The following is a 19520-nucleotide window of genomic DNA, read 5'->3' as shown; positions in this document are numbered from 1 at the left end:
GCTAAAATAACTACAGCAACTCGGAAATTTTATACCATAATTCTAATACTTGATGGAAGTTCATGAAGATAGTTTATTTCTGAGATTTTCACTTATTAGCTGTAATTTGAATAAAGTACACCTTTTTCTAAAATTTAATTCTAAAATCAGTTCCGCCCTTGACAGATGATGTGTGAAACAGTTTCCTAAATATGTAATATTTTTTATTCACTTCATCTATTTGTTAGCAGATTCAGCCGATTTTTATCTTGGAATTTGTTACGTAGTTCAAAAAAAGGTAAATAAAACGGGTACTTACTGAACTTCTGGTACTTCTTAGCCTACGAGTATTATCATAATCCATGACACAATTTTCTATGATTCTCAACGAAACGTAGATTATATTCTTCTCATTCGTTTCTAATGCCTTCAGTACGTATTCCAAGTAATCCATCTCTACAAACTTCGAAATTTCGTATGCGTTGCACATTATTCGGCTTTGAATAGAGGTTAATAATTTGAAAAGGCTTGTATCATCATGCTTCATTTTCAGTTCTCGAAGAAGTGTGAAAAAACTCCTCGTTTCATTTTCGTCTGCCATTTTATCCTCAAAATACTATTTCACTGTCGTTAGCTTTGATTTCAACTTTGAATTTGAAATTTTCAAATTTGGTGAAGACACTGATCACTTTTATCCAGCAATAACTTTGGAAATGAATAGTAGATGCTGCCTCTTAAATACATTCCGAAGTATTGAGAAGGAGAAATCTTATGTGCTTCACTCTATTTAGACAATGTTTCAGCGTGTCATGTAAAATTGACTAGTATTAGTGCGGAACCGACTCGTATTCGACTTGATATCTTTAAAATTTTATATCTTATCGTTTACACTCACAGAGAAATGATGAGAAATCTATATTATCTGTTATTTGCAAAAATTATATGTTTATGAATGACAAAATACTGTTTTCGTCTCAAAAAATACCCACTATATTCAGTCAAATATCTTTCAAAAGAAACATCTACCTCCCGACAAAAAAATATGACGCGCTACACAAAATTCAAATTCATTCAATGTGAAATATGAAATTATGTAATACTGAGGCATAGAAGATGAGACTGAAAAAGTCTCATAATTTGTGAAATGAGTTTTTTTTCATCGACTAGTAGGACATATGGGCGCAAGGTATGTTAATAGCAGCTTCAGAAAAGTTAATGCAAACAGATTATAAGCCACTATTTTATTTCGAATACTCAATTTAAAAATGTAAATGTAAGAAGAAGAGCACTACCATTATTAAACTGCTATGAAAAAACTTGAAAATATAAACAATTAGGATGAGATATTTAATTAGCTCGGACTTTCATTGACTAATATGATATAAATTGATTTGAAATCCCTGAAAGAATCTATAAAAAATTGAAAAGATTAGCTGAAAAATAACAATTATATCAAGCAAAAAAAACTGAAATTACAATGAAATATCACCCGAAGACGATTCTTGAAGCTAACAATCGGAACGTCGTGAAGTAACTTGCCTTGGAACTTTTCAATTTTTAATTTTCAATTCGTGTTAATATTTAAATTTTTCGGTTCATGCTTGTATTTTATTTCAATGTAGTTTCAGTTTTTTTGACCTAATATAATTATTTTTCATCTAATATTTTTAATTTTTTACAAATTTTCTCAGGGATTTCAAATTAATTTATATCATATTAGACAATGGAGGTCCGAACTAATGAAATTCACCACGAAACGCCAACCACCTTCAAACATAGGATGAATTAATTGTTTCTTTAATTGAAATCTTTCACCACATACTATTCAAATATGCTATTCTTAAACACCATTAGAACCGGAACTAGTATACGACTGAATTATTAGAATAAAACAATTTCACTTCAATACACAGAACGAAATGTTGAACTACGTTACTGCGTTGTAGATTTGGTGAAAATTTTGGAAAACAATTAGCGACTAATTAATATGATAAGTACTGATTTTTTGGCCAGATACTGAACTTTTGCTGCCTGCTCCAATACAATGCTATCAATTCATTATCGACCTTCTTTGGGTATTTTTACCTTTCATAATCTGAAACATGAAAATTGTAATAGAGAACTTAATACATTTGTAAAAAAGGTGAACATTTTAGTTCACCGTGATAAGTAACTGCGTGAATTGAAAATATTTTTCTACTTCCTCCTTTTCAAACTATTCATTATGCGTTTGACATCAGGTGATAATAGGTTTGTTCTAGCAGCGATTTCAAACGATACGGAATCGTACGAAGCATGCGCATACGAATATAGGCGTTCTAGCAAAGCAAATCCAGGATTCGAACCAATAGTCGCATGTTCTAGCGAAGACGAAATCCAGTTTGCAAACCGTATGAGAACTGTCGAAGTAGTCCAGAGGAATTCGTAAGGATTTTCAGTTTGTGACATGCGCAAATATTCGGAGTGATCGAGTGATCCGATATCACGTTTGTTATGATTTTGGAATATGGATTTGTTGGTTATGTTATGTACTAAAGAAATGAGAAACCAAAATAGAAATATTTAGTGGCCTGATAATTGGTTTGAAAATCTTGTTTTTTATAGAACGGCAATCCTCAAAACTGTCAATTTTTTCATATTTGCGTTTGGAAATTCAAGTGAGTAAAATGATTTTATGTTTTTGAATGAAAATCAAGCAAGCATTTGGTGATTTTCAACTAAGCATCAACTATTCGACTCCATTATTACAGGTAGGATTAGCCGAAATGTCATCAGAGTCATCAAGCTCTGAATCAAATTGGGGAAATAATTCTGAATCATCCAATGATGAGGAACTTGTCGAAATGCTGTTTCATCACCATGAGGAAGAGGATGAAGATAATCACATCAATAGAGATGCTGCAGACCACAGAAATTTTGTAGCTTGACAAGTTTTAAGATAGCAATAAAATTGTAATATTTCTGTTTGTTGATGTTCATTTCATTGTTTGGCATACGTTAAATAAACATCCATTCAGGTAAAATAAGAATGATTTTTAAAACAGTATAAAAATATAATTTGCTCAAGGGTGGGTACTTTACGACCGGATTAAGAGTCAATTAAAATAATCGGTGCTGAGAATGACACCACATCCTGTCATTTGCTAGAGAGACAGCACAGCCCCAGCACTGATTATTTTAACGGGCTGTTAATCAGGTCGTAAAGTACTCGTCCTAACACATAAACTAATAACTTCTTTCTATATAATATCACATAACAGGAAACCTATGTATGACATAAGATATCAAACTAAATCCCTCATACTAACATTGAATTCAGAATATTTATCAACATCTGAATTCTTATTTTTGCTCATTTGTCTGAGCAAATTATTTCTTGTTTCTAATAGTTCATTTCTCTTCTTTTTTATTTATAACTTTTCTTTTTCCAATTTTAACATTTCTTCTATTTTGAATTTTTCCATTTTGACCAAGCCGATGACTATTCAAGCCAATTCAATATGTTTATTTTTATCGGTTTTCACCTTCACTTTTCGCTGCACAAAATATAAATTTCAAATTTCCAACTAATAAGTCAGTTTAAATGACAATTGACATTTATCAACACAAATAAGCGTTCTAGCAGGACATGAATCCCAAACTATTTACAACCAGTCTCACGGCATACATGCGCAGTTGGCCAGTACATAACACCAGCTTCAAAACATCCGAAATTTCTTGCTAGAACAAACCTATTATGTACTTGACACTGGTTGTTTATCGGAACGAATTCCGCAAAACAGGTGGTAGGTATAAAGATTATATACTCGAATAAATGTTTTTGGTATGGTATTGGAATGGAAAAACTTTTTTATCCAGCCACATAGGTCTCAAACTCTATGTTTCCAGAAAAAAATCGTTTTATTTTGGGCAGAAGCTAATCATGATCTTTTTAAACATGAAATTTCTTATTTGTGTGATAGCAATATTTATTTATATCACAACTCATAGAACTACAATATTTCCTTCAAGAATCTGATGTAGGTTCCTTACATTTTTTATTTTCATCATATTCTTATTGCATCAAGAAAAGTGAATCAACAGCGTGCAAGATAATGAATGTACCTGTGTTATATATAAATGCAGTATGTCACAAGAAGTTTACAACAAATTAAAACCTATTTTACTCTGAATGTCACAAAAAAAAAGTTATTTGTTATAGAAGTTGATTTTCAAAAAGTCATTCAGAAGTCTCTCTATTTTTGGAAATACAGAAAAAAATCATTGGGAATATTTTAACGTTTCAAAAAAAAATATGAAGAAGGGATTTCATAATTTCTCCTCCACTAACATTACTTTCCCTGGGCGGTTTTATCAGAGAATAGAGGGACATTAGGTGGAATATTTGTCCAACTTGAATTGACTCGGGATGGAATTGTTATGGATATGTGAACATTATCACCTCCAAATGATCTTGGTTTAATCTGGAAGTCATCAAGTATTTGAAACCAAGATGGGGTTAGGAATATTCTCTAGTTGAATACTGCTAGAATTTACCAATGGATGTTTTGTGACAGAGTGTGACTAGGATGGACTAGGAAAAACGTTTAGTGGAAGTTCAGGAGCGGTTTCACTGAGGAATAAAAAATATCAAAATACCTATTTTTATTATAAAAATGACTATCACATCATGTTCACAATAGAACTTGTCTAAAATCTAAATTTTTCATGATGATCTTCTACCACGTAGTAACGGCTATATATCCATCAATTTACTTGTCTAAAACATGTTTTACATTTAGATCAATAAATGTTATTTGATTAAATTGATCAAACTATATAAATAATCACACAATCCTTATCAGATATATGGCAGAAGCTTTATCAAATATTCTTTGAAAAAACTGATCACAGAACTAAATATAGGGATTCAAGTATTTCAGTTGTTCATGTTTCAAACGGAGTTTTTTCCACTGGATAATCCAACTGCAAACTGAAAAATAAAACCAGTTATAAAAAAATGAAAATCAATCTTTGAATCTGGGAAAATTTCAGCATCCTTCATCAATAATTTTCAATAGCTCATGTAGTATGATTTCATGACTGACTTCAATGTTTTGGTTGGTTTTCGGGTTTTACTGTTGTCTTCTGTGGTAAACTCCAAACGTTTCGACTGCAACTACGACAGTCACCTTCAGCGGCGTTGACGAAGTACTCTTTATGAGATATTCATTGAAACTAATTTCAGTATCAACTTTATTCTCTAAGATTACTTCATCAACGCAACTGAATATGATTACCCCAGTTGCAGTCAAATATTTTTACCGAAAATGATCAGGGCAAAACCAGGAAACTAACTAACACAAAATTAGGCAGGATGGGTTCATACATTCAATTCGATTTTAGAAATATTTCATGCAGATTTCAGAATCGAAGTTACACTAAATCATTAGTTTATCTTTTCAAATTTATATCTGGTTTCATTGATTGTCCAGAAATTCTCTCCCTTATAATTTCCAACGTTCCACGGAGGTCCATTAGACAAATAAAGTTATTTATTAGACCATATCACCTAACTAACTAGTGGTATCATTCTCCTTTATCTGAAATGTTGAAACTTGAAAATAACTACTCTGATAAAATCAATTTCTTCTGTGATAATGAAAATATTTTTAAGAATCTCACTCTTTGCTCATGTAAATGTTTTTCATTACTTTAATTGTCGTTCATTAAACACACATAAATATGTCTATAATAATTATAGTAGTAGAGTATAAGTGTTTACAGTACAAGCTTTCTTTGTTATATTTGTAAACAAAAATTGGGGTTCACATATATACAAATGAATAAATTGAGATCCCTGTAAATAAACATGGACAAACTAAAATGGTATTTGTTAAAATTGATTTTTCTATCAACCAGCTGTCGTTCCCCTACGAACTGCAGCCCTCAGAAGTCGAAACTTGTGTGAACAGGGATTAAGGAAATCTTACCTTTTAACGTGCGATTCTTAGCATGAATACCTAAATATAACCCTTTGTTCGATAACAACTTTTCCATTAATTGTTTTTAAATTCCTACTGGCATTTCATTATAACCAAGAAAGATTCTAAAAGATACACCTCTTTTTGATTATGTTTTCAGTGTTTATAATAATGATCCCGTATTTATTATTTCCATGTGTAAGCAGTACGCTTACACAGATATTGACAAATATGAAATATCAGGAAATGCAGGGTGAAGTTGATGAAGTTAATTTTCTGTGAATCAGGCATTTGTAGAAAATGTTCTTCAACTTTACCCCTTTCTTCCACTATCACCTTTTACTTATAGAATGATATCCTATTAGCTCGTATTGAATAATGATGTATTTTTATAAAAGGTATCAAGGGAAAATATGATGTAAAATATTGAACAAAACAGCAGTTGCGATCATTGAAATGAAAAATAATATGAAATGTTATAACTAAACTCCACACATTCGGACAATTTGTGACATATCCCTTTTTCAACATGATTTAATTAAATAATGGTTACATAAATATCTCTTCTCATATTATCTTATCAATAACTTTCTTTAAAGTCCGTTATGAGCCTTATATGAAATTTGTAAAGGGACATTGATATGCTTGAGTTGAACGGAAAACAGCAATCTTTTATCTTCAAGAGAAATGAATGGCATAAAGTGTTTGTTTCCAACTGCGAACTTCTGAGGGTCACCGTTAGAGAACAGCCGGTTGAAAAGAACTTTTTTTTTCTAGGTAGGTAAAGCTAGAAGGGGTTATTTATCATTTCATATATGAATAATTAGATATTTATCATTCTGATAACACCAAGTGTTCTCTCTTGATTTGTATGTGATCACATTTGCTTTTGATACCTTATTCAACGGATACTTTCCAACTACAGAAATTATTAGAAAACTGATTCTGGAAATGGTGCACGTTTTCTTGAAATTCGTACAATTAAATACTTCTCTATAAGTGCACCTTGAAAAAATATACAAATCTTCGATAGGATTTATAGGTAGTGCTGTAGAAACTGAATACTCACATGCATGATGGTTTGGCACCTTTCAATAGCTTTTTCTCACCAATGAAATGGATGGGAAAATGCTTTGAGCAAATGAAAGCACCATCAGGCAGATATTTCCTGACAGCATCCATCCACTGTTTTCTCTTATTTTCATACTATAAATTACAGATTTTGATCAGGTACAATGCACAAATAAAACCATTTAAATCACCAATTGAGAACAAGTAAAGTTAAAAGAGCATACTGTTTGGTTGCTTGGAATGCTATATGCTAACAATTACTATAAGTATATATTTAAGAGAACATTAGATTTCTCATCATACATGAGTAGTCTTTTAACCACCCAATAAAAAAAATATTTATACAAGTCCACAATACACCCTCGAGTTCTACAATAATTTTCCACAGGATTTCAAAAATATACAACATTCTGTTAGGATTGGGGAACTATTTGTTTGACATGGAGCCCTACTCAGTCAGTGATTTTCAAACTTAATCTATGATTTAATAATTGTTGATATAGATTTAATTTTTTATTTGTTTTAAATTTTATGCTGATATTAATTTCATGATATTTTAAATGGATGTTAAAATTTTATGTAAGTGTAAACTTACTTCTCATAATAATTCTGTAGAAATGCAATAAATCATCTGCATACTGTAATATTCATCTGTAGGTATCTATGACTCTATGAGTAGACTTTTCTTGCAACTAGGTATTAAGTTGTATTTAAAAAACTTCATCTAGCTTTTCCTAATACGACTAATTACCAGTCCGTGCAAAGCTTATTGTTAAATCATCTGAAAATGGAATTTTTAACAGGTGATGATCAACTGTATTGTCAAACATGCGCCAAACTAACTGACTGTTATAAGGAAACAAGTATAGCTGAGGCACCAGTCAATCTAATAATAAGACTGATGATTTTCAAACAAGACTCAACCTCTAACGGAAGCAAGAAACTCTTTGGAAGGTTCGAAATAGATGAACATTTCAACCTAGCAGACCACTGTTATAATATTCATGCAGTCATTGTTCACTGTGGTTCTGGCGTTGAATGTGGTCATTATTATGCCTTGGTCAAAGAAGAAACGGACTGGTTTAAGTTTGACGATAGTCGTGTCACGAAGTGTTCTGGCGATGCATTGAATTTATTGGAGCCTCTGGAGACACCCTACATTTTGTTTTATGAGAGAGAGGACATTGTTAGATCAAGATCTTCAGATGATGTGGTGCTGCAGGTTTTTCCGGGTTTTCCTGCAGCTGAAAAAGCAAATGCGCCACTGGAATCAATGAAGTCGCCCCGGAGCGCCAATTAATTTTTATTGTTGTTTTTATTTTATTTTTATCGTTAGTGTAACATAATATACATATAATAAAAAAAATTAAAAAAAGCATAAGTGAATGTTTATTTTCAATTTAATATTATGATTAAGAAAGTGATGACACTCTAGTAGCAGAAGGTGGATTTGAAAGGGTGAAGGATTATTCAAAATATTAAGTTTGTTTTTGGTGTAGGCTGATACAAACATAGTTTATCCTTGGTGGACTGACAGTAATAATAAAATGTTTCATTTACCTTTGGCACTGAATACAGATGATTACTCGATGATGATTACACTGTCCACACAAAATAAAGAATTGTCCCATATTACAAAAAGTATCCTTATACACTATATAAAACTATTCCTTATTAGTACTGAAAAATGTAACGAAACTAAAATAACTGAGAACTAACGAACGAAAACAATAATAAAAAATACGAAAAATGTAAAGATTTGGATGACAAAAAATATCAAAATACCAAAAGTTGAAATTTTTTTTGACAATGACAGATAATAATTAATTTGACTGACTCAGCGGGGACTCGAACAATTCAGAATAGCGCCATCTTGGGAAAACTCTCGTAAGTATAGTTGAAAGCAACAGGTGGTTCCTCTCTCTCTCTCTCTCTTCTTTATTGGTCGATGCTTCCTGTTCAGGCGCAATTGGGGCCAGCTCAATACGGGGGGTTGTCCTTGTCTGGGTTAGCACTCAGTAACAACCCTTATATTTTAATTCTGAATCATGCTGTCGTCTTCTTAGTGTTTGTTCGTCTACTTCTTCTCGTGCTATGAGAATGTTAGGGATTGACAAAGATACACAAACAAAATGTTCTGGGATATATGAAGGAATTTAAGTATAGGAATTTAGTTTATTAAAGGTTTATAGTTTGATTTTATTGTAATCCAAAAATTGGATAAGAATCTTTGTGATTTGTATATTCAGATTACGGAAAACTTGAAATATGTTAAAGGGGGAATTAATACCATGTTTAATAAGTTCAAAATAAATATCTGTTAGGGATAACATTGATAGGGCATTCCAGGAAAATATGGTTTACGTTTTCTACTAGACCGCATTCACAGTATGGGTGATCAACTATTCCTAACTTGTACTGATGTTCTTTAGTATGACAATGACCGGTTTTCATCCGTATTATGGTGGTGATGTGTCTCCTATCTATGTACGGTAGGGAGAATATTGCTATTTTACTGGGGTATTTTTCATGTACTTTGTTATAGGATTTACCTGTTTTTATAATGTCATTTTCCCATAGCGACTCAAATTTTTTTATGATATTATTTTTTAAAATCGAGTATATTGTGTTGTTGTCTATTTTGATTTTTAATGGGATGTTCAAGTTGGTTCCTATTTTTGCTAAGCAATCTGCTCTCTCATTCCCTATGATGTCTGAATGTCCAGGTATCCATGCAAATTTGAAAATGATATTGTTTAAAGAAGCGTGATATGCCATATTCCTGATCGAAAGACTAATGTGGTCGATTTTGGACGTGACCTTTTTCAGCAAGATTTTTTCTAATGCACTTTTGGAGTCCGTAAGTATTAAATTTTTTTTTAAATTTTTTCTTAAACATGTCATAATACCTTCGTGGATAGCTATTAATTCTGCGTCACAAAGGAATAATCTATATCTGGTATAAAGATCCCTATACCCGTTTTTCCTTCCTTTTTGGATGCATCTGTATATACGAACTTATATTGATTTTTAAATTCTTCAGTGGCTATTTCAAATATCATATTATTATTAAAATTTGTTTTTTCCATATTTAAATTTATTACTGTCATTTCATGTGTGTAGGTCTTAAAGTTAAAGCTGAAACAAGGAGGAATCTCATTAGTGTATACCCAAGTTTTATAAGGTTGAAGATTTTCTAATACTGTTACCAAATATGGTTTTTCTCTATTTTTCCAGTAACCTAATTTCTCATCGCAGATTGCTTTAAGGGTAGTGATAAGTTGGATTATTGGTGAGTTGCATGCCAGTCTGTATGTCAGAAATTTGGAGGCTAACAAGAGTTGACGATATTCTAATTTTATTTCCCCAGTTTCCCCTAGTAATGCGTTTATGGGTGTGGATTTCATTGTACCTGTTATTAACCTTAGCCCTTGATTGTGAATTTTGTTAAGAGTGTTTAAGTTTCATCTAGTGGTGGGTTTGAAGAACATGGAGCCAAAATCTAAATGTGATTGTACTAGTCCCTTGTAAGTTAGCATCATAGTTTTAGGATCAGATCCCCACCATACTTTGCAGAAACATTTCAGAACATTAAGTCCTTCCCTTGCTTTTCTAGTAATGTAGTCTATATGTTTATCCCATTTCAGATTGAAATTTATGACCATACCTAGGTATTTAACCTCGTTTTTTAAATTGATTGTTGCATTATTTATCTTTATGTTAAGAGATTTATTTTGTATTTTTTTTTATTAAATAAAATACCCTCACATTTGTCGTGTGAAATGGTCAGGTCGTGATAATCCATCCATTGATGGATAATATCTAGGGTTTTATTAATTTTTTGATTGATGTCAGAAATATCTGATCCTTTCACCATTACTATTAAATCGTCCGCATATGCTATTAATTTACTGTGAGTGGGAATTATTTGAAAAAGTGAAGCAATGTAAATATTAAACAGGGTAGGGCTAAGTGGGGACCCTTGTGGAAGACCCTTGGTTGTTACTGCTGGACCATGTTTCTCTCCCTCATTGTCCATAATTATATTTTCCCTGTTCATTAATATGTTAAATATAAGATTACTGATATCTGAGTTTATTCCATACTGCAAAAGGTATTTGTATAGTTTATGTATATTTACATTATCATACGCTCCTTTTATGTCTAGAAAGGCCACTATGACTGATTGGTTTAATCCAAATGCTATTTGGATGTATGTTACTAAGTGTGATATATTGTCCATAATTCCTTTACCTTTACGAAACCCGTATTGATACAATGATAATGTATTGTTATTTTCTATTTGCCATTCTACTCTGTATTTAATTATTTTTTAATAATTTCAGAGGACAGGAGGTTAGAGCTATGGGTCTATAACTATTGGTTTCACCGTCCGGTTTGCCCTGTTTAAGTAAGCACAGAATCAGCGATTCTTTCCACTCTTTGGGTATATTACCCCCTTAAGTATTTCATTAAATGTTTCTAATAATTTAATCTTGAATATTTCAGGTACATTCGTAAGCATGCTGTAAGAAATTCCGTCTAACCCTGGACTTGTTTTGGTTTTCCTGCGTTGCAACGCGAGGTTGAGTTCTGGGAGGGAAAATGGATCCGAATCTGAGGTTCCTATTTGTAAAGTGAACTCTGGAGATATATTACATATAGAGAGTTTGTCTTGAATTTCTTTAGCAACTGTACTGTTAGGTAATTTCTTGTTATTACTATATGTGTCTGAGTTATTAGCAAATTTTTTTAATGTTCTCCAGACTTGAGAAATATTACTTTCCCTATTTAGGGTGGAGCAGAATGAAATAAAACTTGATCTTTTTTTTTTTTTTTAAATCTACGGGTTTGGGCTATGGTTTTTTTGTTATTATATAATTTTCTAGAGTGGGGAATTGTTTAAATAATGAGAGTTTTTCCCTCCTGATTTTGATTTGTTCGTCACATTCATTATCCCACCACGGATTCGAAGGTTTTTTTTGAGTGAAAGTGGTATTTTTTTCTGGTATATTAGTATCTGCAGCCTGATTTAGGATTGTTATTAGTTCTTCGTATGTGTATTTTTCATTAATTTCAATTAGATTATGAACCGTATCATAATATCCTTTCCAATTGGCTTTATTAAAATTTCTATGTTTTCTTAAATTATTATTGATGTGTTCAAACTCTGAAATATTTTTTTGATATGTGCACATGGTGGGATAGTGATCGCTGTTACCGCAATCTTCCAATACCCTCCAATGACATTGTAGGGCGATTGGGTTTGATACAATTGTGAGATCTATTGGGCTATTATTATTTTGGGGATAGTAAAACTTTGTGGCACTTCCGTCATTTAATATTACGAGGTCATCTCTTTCTAATATATCGTGAATAATTTTACCATTTTTGTTAGTATAGCTACTACCCCACAAAGGGTGGTGTCCGTTCATATCCCCCATTGTTCGTCCCAGTTTATTTTAATTTCAGTTACTTTGATATTATTTTTAATCAAGGTAATTATACCTCCGAATCCATCTTCCCTGTCTTTCCTGAAAATATTATAGTATTTAATTTGAAAATGTTTGTCTTTTTTTAACCAAGTCTCGTTTAGTATTACTACATCTGGGTTATGTTCATCAATTAATTTAATTAGATCATCTCTGTTACTAGTTATGCTTCGAATATTCCATTGAATGATTATCATTAATGTACTGTTCTTGTTCCCCTGTAGTTCCCCTTTGTTAGATTGATTTAATTAATTAGTATTCATCCTGACTCGTTTCGTCAGGATGTTGGGAATTTTTCAACCATTCATACGTGTTTAATAAACTAATTATTTTTGGTTTAATACTTTCGGGAAGTCCCGAAAGTAAATCTTTCATTTTTTTAATAATATTATATTCCTCGTTCGGATGATGTAAAACATTAAAAGTAGATTGAGAAGTTCCCGCGTTTGTGTTAGCAGTCCTGTTGAGCATGACTTCTGTTTTAGGTTGTAGTATTTGTCCATTTGGATGTATTAGGTATTTGTTTAAGTTTTCCATCTCATTTGGAAGTTTGGAAGTTTTGATTGTTTGAGAAAAGGTTCTTTTATTAATTGTGTTTGTATGGTAGATATGTCTTCTTTGGGAAGTAGTAATTATGTTGTTTGGGGGAGGTTCTGATCTATTTCTAAGGGTAGGGAATTCAGTTATATTGTTAGTATTAAAGTGGTTATTTTTTGGAAAGAATTGAATGGCTTCATGAAATGAGAGGTTTTCTAGACTCATTTTTTCTCTGATTTTTTTCTGCCTGTCAAATTCCGGACATTCTTTACTGAGAGTTTTGTGATATTCACTTTTACAATTGAAACATTTTACAGACTGACATGAATTATAACCCTCCTCATCCTCGTGTTGTTCTGCGCAGCTGTGACATCTGCGTTTTCCCTTGCAGTTCTTTTTAGTATGTCCGCACATGAGGCAATTAAAACAATGGGTGACTGGTGGAATGAAAGGAATAATGTTAAAGCTCATGTAGCAGATTTCTACATGTTTGGGGAGATTAATGCCTTCAAAAGTAATTTGAATAGTACTAGTTGCATGATATTCTATTATGTCCCCTTTTACCACTTTCCTGTTCATTCTCTTGACACCTAACACTTTATATGGACTTTTGATAATTTTTTTTAAATACTTCTCGTGAATACCCTCTGAGATTCCTCTAATAATTCCCTTACATGTTACTCTATTATACGGAATGAATGTTTGATAACCTTGTTCAATTAAATCTTTGTTTGTAACAAAATCATTGGCTGCATGCCTATTGTTAAATTCAATCCCTATCTTATTTTTTCCTTTGTTTTTAATTCTAATAATATGGTTAAGTTTCAAATCACATATGTCTTTTGCTATCTTTAGGTGGTTGAATCGACCAATATTGTTGCCTGAGGTCTCGTTGGCCTCTACTATCACCAGATAAGGTCCAAGGTCGTTTTCTTTGTAAAGAATAATTTCTCTTTTTTCTCCATTATAATCGTCCTCTGTTTCCTTATCTGATGAATGAGTTGCCCTTGAGTTACTAAAACTCATTATTTCCTCAACTTCCCTATCATTAAGTTCGTCCAAAGTAATATTTTCCTGATCCTCTTCATAATTCAAGTTTTTATCATCCGGCAAAAACGATTTTTTTGTGGGTGGCGGGGAACCGCCACCCGAATGAACACTCATGATTATAAATTAGCTCAAACTAAGAAAATGTTTTTTTTTTCTTTTATGTTAAAAGAGAATGAAATTTTAGATTGAGAAAATGTGAAAAATTAGTAGGAAAAAGCACACCTGAATCCAACTTCGTCGCAAAAAACTCCTGGGTAGACAGCACGATGCAAACACCTCAACAGTCAATCAACGAATGATCCAGGTGGTTCCTTCAAAAAGTTCAAAACAAAATCTAAGTGTTGCCTACACCAGGGTTTCTTCTTCTTCTCTTCTTGTAATGGCCTCAGCTACCAGGACTATCCGGCCAGTGGGTAACAAATTTGATACTTTAGAGCCGAACGTGGCCACAATAAAGTGAGCCTGGGATGGACCCATCCACATTCGGTTGGGAGTATGGCTAAAAAGTGAGAAAATCCCAGTAAGATACATTGTGTAGGAGTCATTCAATGGTCCATGCACTTAAAACGGTGGGTCACAGGTGAATCACAAAAAACTGATCACCGCACAGAAGCACCAAACACAAAATAATTACAGCTTTAAATGGGAGGAGGAAAGGAAGGAATGTATTGCCTCAACATTATGATAGTTCAAAAGATCGAATAGCAGGTCATTAAGAGATATTGGACCAGGTCGATTATGGGTAGTCTGAAGAGAATTATGAAGTCTGAGGATATTGTCTTGATTCTGTGGGCATGAAAAGAAGATATGCCACAGGTCCTGTCGTTCCCCGCACTCGCATCTGTCATGAGGTTTCACCCGAATTTTATGAAAATGTGCCATGGATAGGCAATGGTTGCTCCGCATTCTTGTGATAGTAGTGATGATATTTCGAGAACATGAAGTGAAAGTAGTGAACCAGGGCTTCTTTAGCGGATGTGGAATCGAAGAATAATATGAAGTGCCCTTGTATTGACCTTGTCGGGAGTATTCAGTTGACCAGCTAATCCAAAGATTCGCTTTAAGTTCAGAGTGGAACTCTCGGAAATCCGCTTGGGGGAAGTTGGTGAGATCTTTGCTGCGCCCTAGGGAAGCCAGGCAGTCTGCTTTGTCATTGCCTGATATGCAACAATGGCTAGGTATCCACACTAAAGCAATATTAAAATCTTGATCATGGGCTCGAAGCATAAGGCGTTTAGCCTGGAGTGATAACAGGTCCATCTTGGCCGAAATGTCTTGACGTGATATTTTGGACAGTGCACTCTTGGAGTCACTAAATATCACAGCGTTGGTGATGTTCTGTCCTAGGATAATCTTCAGTGCTTCCTTGATAGCCCAAAGTTCGGCAGAGCAAATTGAGAAAGTAGAGGGAAGTCGGTCGCTGACTTCGATTGTGTTCGGTGAATAGATTCCAAATCCAACGTTGCCAAATGGGTCTCTAGAGCCGTCTGTGTAGACATGGGGTAAAATTTGGAAACATCTGGTCGGCTAAACGAACGAAATCCGTCTTATTGTTAGTATGTTTAGATAACTTGAGTTCATGGAAGGGGATTTGAAATTTAAGGATATCCAAGGGAACAGTATAGCAGGAAAGGGTTGGGAGAAGGAGAATGTCTTCTATTGATTGATTGATTGATTGAAAAAGGTGTGATATGCTTCAAGGATGGGAGGGAGGTTACTCCTCGTCCAATATTGGGGGTCCTGAAGGTAGGTATCATGAAGTTCTGTAACGAGGTGGATGATAGGGTTGCGATACGAGAGGAGTTAAGACACCCATTTGAGAGCCAACCATCGTCGTCTAATCCACAAAGGGGTTTCCCCTCCCTCCGACAGGATTATATTTATAGGGGTGGACCTCATGAAGCACAGCACACCCCGTAATGCCTGATATTGTATCTTGTCAAGTTGTTTCGACACGTGTTGAGAACAGCGTCCGAGTAGAATACCCCCGTTATCTAAGTGAGGCCGCACAAGAGCACGGTATAGCTGAAGAAGTGTGGATGGAGCTGCACCCCACCAGGTCCTACAAAGAGACCGCAATAGGTTGATGCCTTGTTGGGCTTTCCTACTAATCATCTGAACATGCGGTTTCCACGATAATCGATCGTCAAAAATGACACCTAAGTATTTAATTTGAGAGCACCATGGAATTGGTGTATGATTTATATACACCGACCGCCGGCACAAGATAGACCTGCGCCTGTCCCGAAAAGTAATGGCGTGACATTTATTCGCAGACAAGTGAAGGCCATTTGTTTGGAGAAACTCGGCAATAGAATTGTTGAGTTTGCCGATAATACTATTGATATTCTGTCCATTGCCGACCAGGGCAAAATCGTCAGCATATCCTAGAAGCATTATGCCATCCTCCACGAGGTGCTTCAAAGGATCGCAGTATATATTGAAGAGCAAAGGGCTAAGGGGCGAACCTTGTGGGAGTCCACTATTTGCAGTTCCTGGGCCTATTCTGGCTCCAGTGGAAGGATCAATGACATATACTTGTCGGTCACAAAGGAGGGAGATGATAAGGTCTGTGATGTCCTCGGGTATACGATATTCCAAGAGACGTTGTTGTGAATTAGGAATTGAGACATTGTCATATGCTGATGAGATATCCAGTAATACTACCACCGAGAATTCGTCAAGAGCGAGACTAGCCGCGATGTTCGAATACAGTGCACCGAGGTTGTCTTGAATACCCTTTCTAGGAATCTTATCGACAGCCGACAGCGAATGCAAACGTAATCAAAAGAAATGCTAAAAAATCGTTGTGACTGGGATGGCCAAATAGCGGTCGAACTGCGGTAAAATGAAACAGCGAGATAAACGTATCGGCAAGCTAGTTTACGTGCGTCACGTTGTTGCGCGCTGTTTCACAGCAAGGCGATCACTGGCTGCACAGTGGGTTAAACCAAACCAATCGCTATGCTATACAACAAAATCACAGAATACTGATTGTAAACAATTCTGTAGTCTGTGACCAAAATCAGTTTAATTATTTCGTTTTTTTTATTGAAACAATAAGTAGGTATCTCTGAAAAAAAGTACATTTAGGCGTACTTCATAAACCTTCGAAGATCGTAGGACAGTGTTTAAAAAGAAAGTACTGTCCTAATAAAAAAAGTACATATGGTCACCCTATACATGATGGAATTCAGTAAAGTGTTGTACATCATTGATGTTTAGATTTTTTGTTAACTGTTGCATACTAGGGTAAATTTTCGTTATGTGGACACCCGGCGATTTTGAAAAAATTTTTGACTGTACTTACGTATTTTGATGCGTAGATTACGAATCCGAAAGAAAAAAGCGGCGCTCTCCCTTATTTAAAAAGTTACGGCCCTTCAAAGTTCAGAAAAGGGCAACTTTTCAGCCTTCTTTTTCACTAAATAAACTATTTAAAAACACAAGCATTTATTCACTAGGTCACCTTTACACCTTATGCCTCCTTCTTTAACACTTTTCACTTCAATAATCAACATTTTTCTTATAAAAATGTTAAAAAATGTACGGAGCTGCTTTTTGGTTACATATCACTATATTTTACGTTTTTAAGGTTAATGATATGGTTGGTACGACTGATGCAGTCCATATTCCTGAAGTAATTCAAATGTTTTTTACCTTCATTCTTTAGATCGTAAATTGGTTTTTGGTGGTGTATTACGAATTTGAAATAGTAGGCGACGGCAAATACCAACCGCTTTTTTCTGAAATGTCACTAGTAACTAACCTTAAAATAGAATAATGTCACCAGGAGGAACATTCGTTTTTAAATTAAGTTTTTTATAAGAAAAATATTGATTATTGAAGTGAAAAGTGTTAAAGAAGGAGGAATAAGGTGTAAAGGTGACCTAGTGAATAAATGCTTGTGTTTTTAAATAGTTTATTTAGTGAAAAAGAAGGCTGAAAAGTTGCCCTTTTCTGAACTTTGAAGGGCCGTAACTTTTTAAATAAGGGAGAGCGCCGCTTTTTTCTTTCGGATTCGTAATCTACGCATCAAAATACTAAGTACAGTTAAAAATTTTTTCAAAATCGCCAGGTGTCCACATAACGAAAATTTTCCGGTTGTTTTTTTTATTATCTGAGAATATACATTCGTTGTTTGAAAAAATGTTTTTTTATGGTAACAATAAAATATCATTATTCAATGCTATTGAAATTGTCCAGTCAACAACTAAGAAGAGTATGCTCCAATTCAAATAATAAAATTGGTTCACATTGAAGTTAAAATATAGGTACCCATAACCAAGTTACCACAGTAGCTTTGTTTTTGATACTGACGACTAAAATCTGTTTTTCACTTGTGATTTTGATATGAAAAACATGACCTTACAGCACCAATATGAAAAGTAAATATATTTTTGCACTAGTCGAAATTATTTCTATGGGCTCAGGAAGGGTTTTTTCAGAATTCATTATTTTTGTCAGAATTCATTATATCGTCATGGTATTTTTATTACATTTGAGTAACCATGTGAAAACATTACATAGCTTACAAACCATAGCTACCACAGACATCTTAGTACATCGGTAGCCGGTCGGTTCCACGTGGGTGCTTTGTTCACTCACTCGAATTAATCGCAGTGGTGGTCGTTGGTTCAAGCACCAGGCTGAACGATCGATTTTCACTTGCTATCGTCCAACTTGTGTTAGGAATCACACGTTAAAAGGTAAGACCTCGTTAATCCTTAGCTCGCACAAGTTTCGATTTCTGAGGGTTATCGTTCGTAGGGGTGCGACAGCTGGAAAAACAGATTTTAAACAGAAATAGGCTGATGAGAAGTGTTTCAACAACGCTCGTGTTTCAAACTCTCCCTTTTTACATTGTTATTCATCAAAGGCGTAACGTATAGGTGTCTATGGCTTCGGCGCGAATAGTGTAACGATGGCGATAAACTGTACTTACACCCTGCTAGGTAGCTCTTATCTACAGTTAAAAAGTATAGAAAAAAATGCTATTTCAACACTTCAGTAATGATCTGAAAATATCACTTTTCTATCCTGCAAATCATGAGACTTCTGAACAGCAATAAATTTTGAAAACGTTAAATTTGCTAACTCTGATTTCGACAGGTTAATCACAAATCTTCAGAATTGGAAGACATTCCTATTTCAAATATGCCAAGTGATCTTATGAAAAGTTTGTCGGATAATGAACAATATTTATTTTTGTTTTTTATTATTATTATTATTATTATTACACGCTTTATATTAACTTCACCTGTATGTATGTTTGTATGTACCTATGTTCGTTTGTAACTCTCAAGCTCGAGGTCTGTATTGACAGAATTATCGGCATTATTGCTTGATCTATTCGCGGGCAGATGGCGCTGTACGTAACCTCATTGCATTGTCTAAAGATTGATATTTCTTGATCTATTCGCGGGCA

The 19520-nt window shown here is 33.9% G+C and overlaps 3 protein-coding genes and 1 long non-coding RNA gene across 6 annotated transcripts in view; 1 reads left to right on the top strand and 3 right to left on the bottom strand.

Annotated features, from left to right (window-relative positions):
• Nucleotides 1–2212, bottom strand: part of LOC141483735 (uncharacterized) — a 38476-nt gene extending 36264 nt beyond the window's left edge. The window contains exon 1 of the mRNA XM_074178536.1: nt 299–2212. Within this exon, the coding sequence (XP_074034637.1) occupies nt 299–580 (282 nt within the window). The 5' untranslated portion in view covers nt 581–2212. The remainder of the gene's footprint in view (nt 1–298) is intronic.
• LOC111508882 (uncharacterized) overlaps nt 1–17882 on the bottom strand; it is a 108243-nt gene extending 90361 nt beyond the window's left edge. Inside the window, exon 1 of the mRNA XM_074178560.1 lies at nt 17403–17882. The gene's annotated coding sequence lies outside the window, so the exon portion shown is untranslated. The remainder of the gene's footprint in view (nt 1–17402) is intronic.
• Nucleotides 2221–2945, top strand: LOC141483766 (uncharacterized). Its single transcript, XR_012466280.1, has 2 exons — nt 2221–2636; nt 2730–2945. It is a non-coding gene; the product is annotated as an uncharacterized lncRNA (long non-coding RNA).
• On the bottom strand, nt 4609–14387 carry LOC111503708 (uncharacterized). Of its 3 annotated transcripts, none has more exons than XM_074178540.1 (3): nt 8574–14387; nt 7012–7148; nt 4609–4951 (listed from the first exon to the last, which is right to left on the bottom strand). In XM_074178540.1, exon 1 carries the CDS (start codon nt 14204–14206, stop codon nt 12758–12760), a length of 1449 nt encoding a protein of 482 aa, XP_074034641.1. In that variant the 5' UTR covers nt 14207–14387; the 3' UTR covers nt 4609–4951; nt 7012–7148; nt 8574–12757. The 3 variants fall into 3 exon arrangements, with proteins under 3 accessions (XP_074034641.1, XP_074034645.1, XP_074034649.1); XM_074178544.1 differs by having other exon boundaries at nt 4609–4944; XM_074178548.1 differs by lacking the exon at nt 7012–7148 and having other exon boundaries at nt 4609–4944.
• Nucleotides 17883–19520: the final 1638 nt, after the last annotated feature.

This window comes from Leptinotarsa decemlineata, unplaced genomic scaffold (genome assembly GCF_025532065.1).
Source record: "Leptinotarsa decemlineata unplaced genomic scaffold, Ldec_3_MD MMD2_P_RNA_scaffold_14, whole genome shotgun sequence".
NCBI classification, from domain to species: domain Eukaryota; kingdom Metazoa; phylum Arthropoda; class Insecta; order Coleoptera; family Chrysomelidae; genus Leptinotarsa; species Leptinotarsa decemlineata.
Note: the sequence above shows the minus strand (reverse complement) of the source record. Positions and strands in the feature narration are given on the sequence as shown.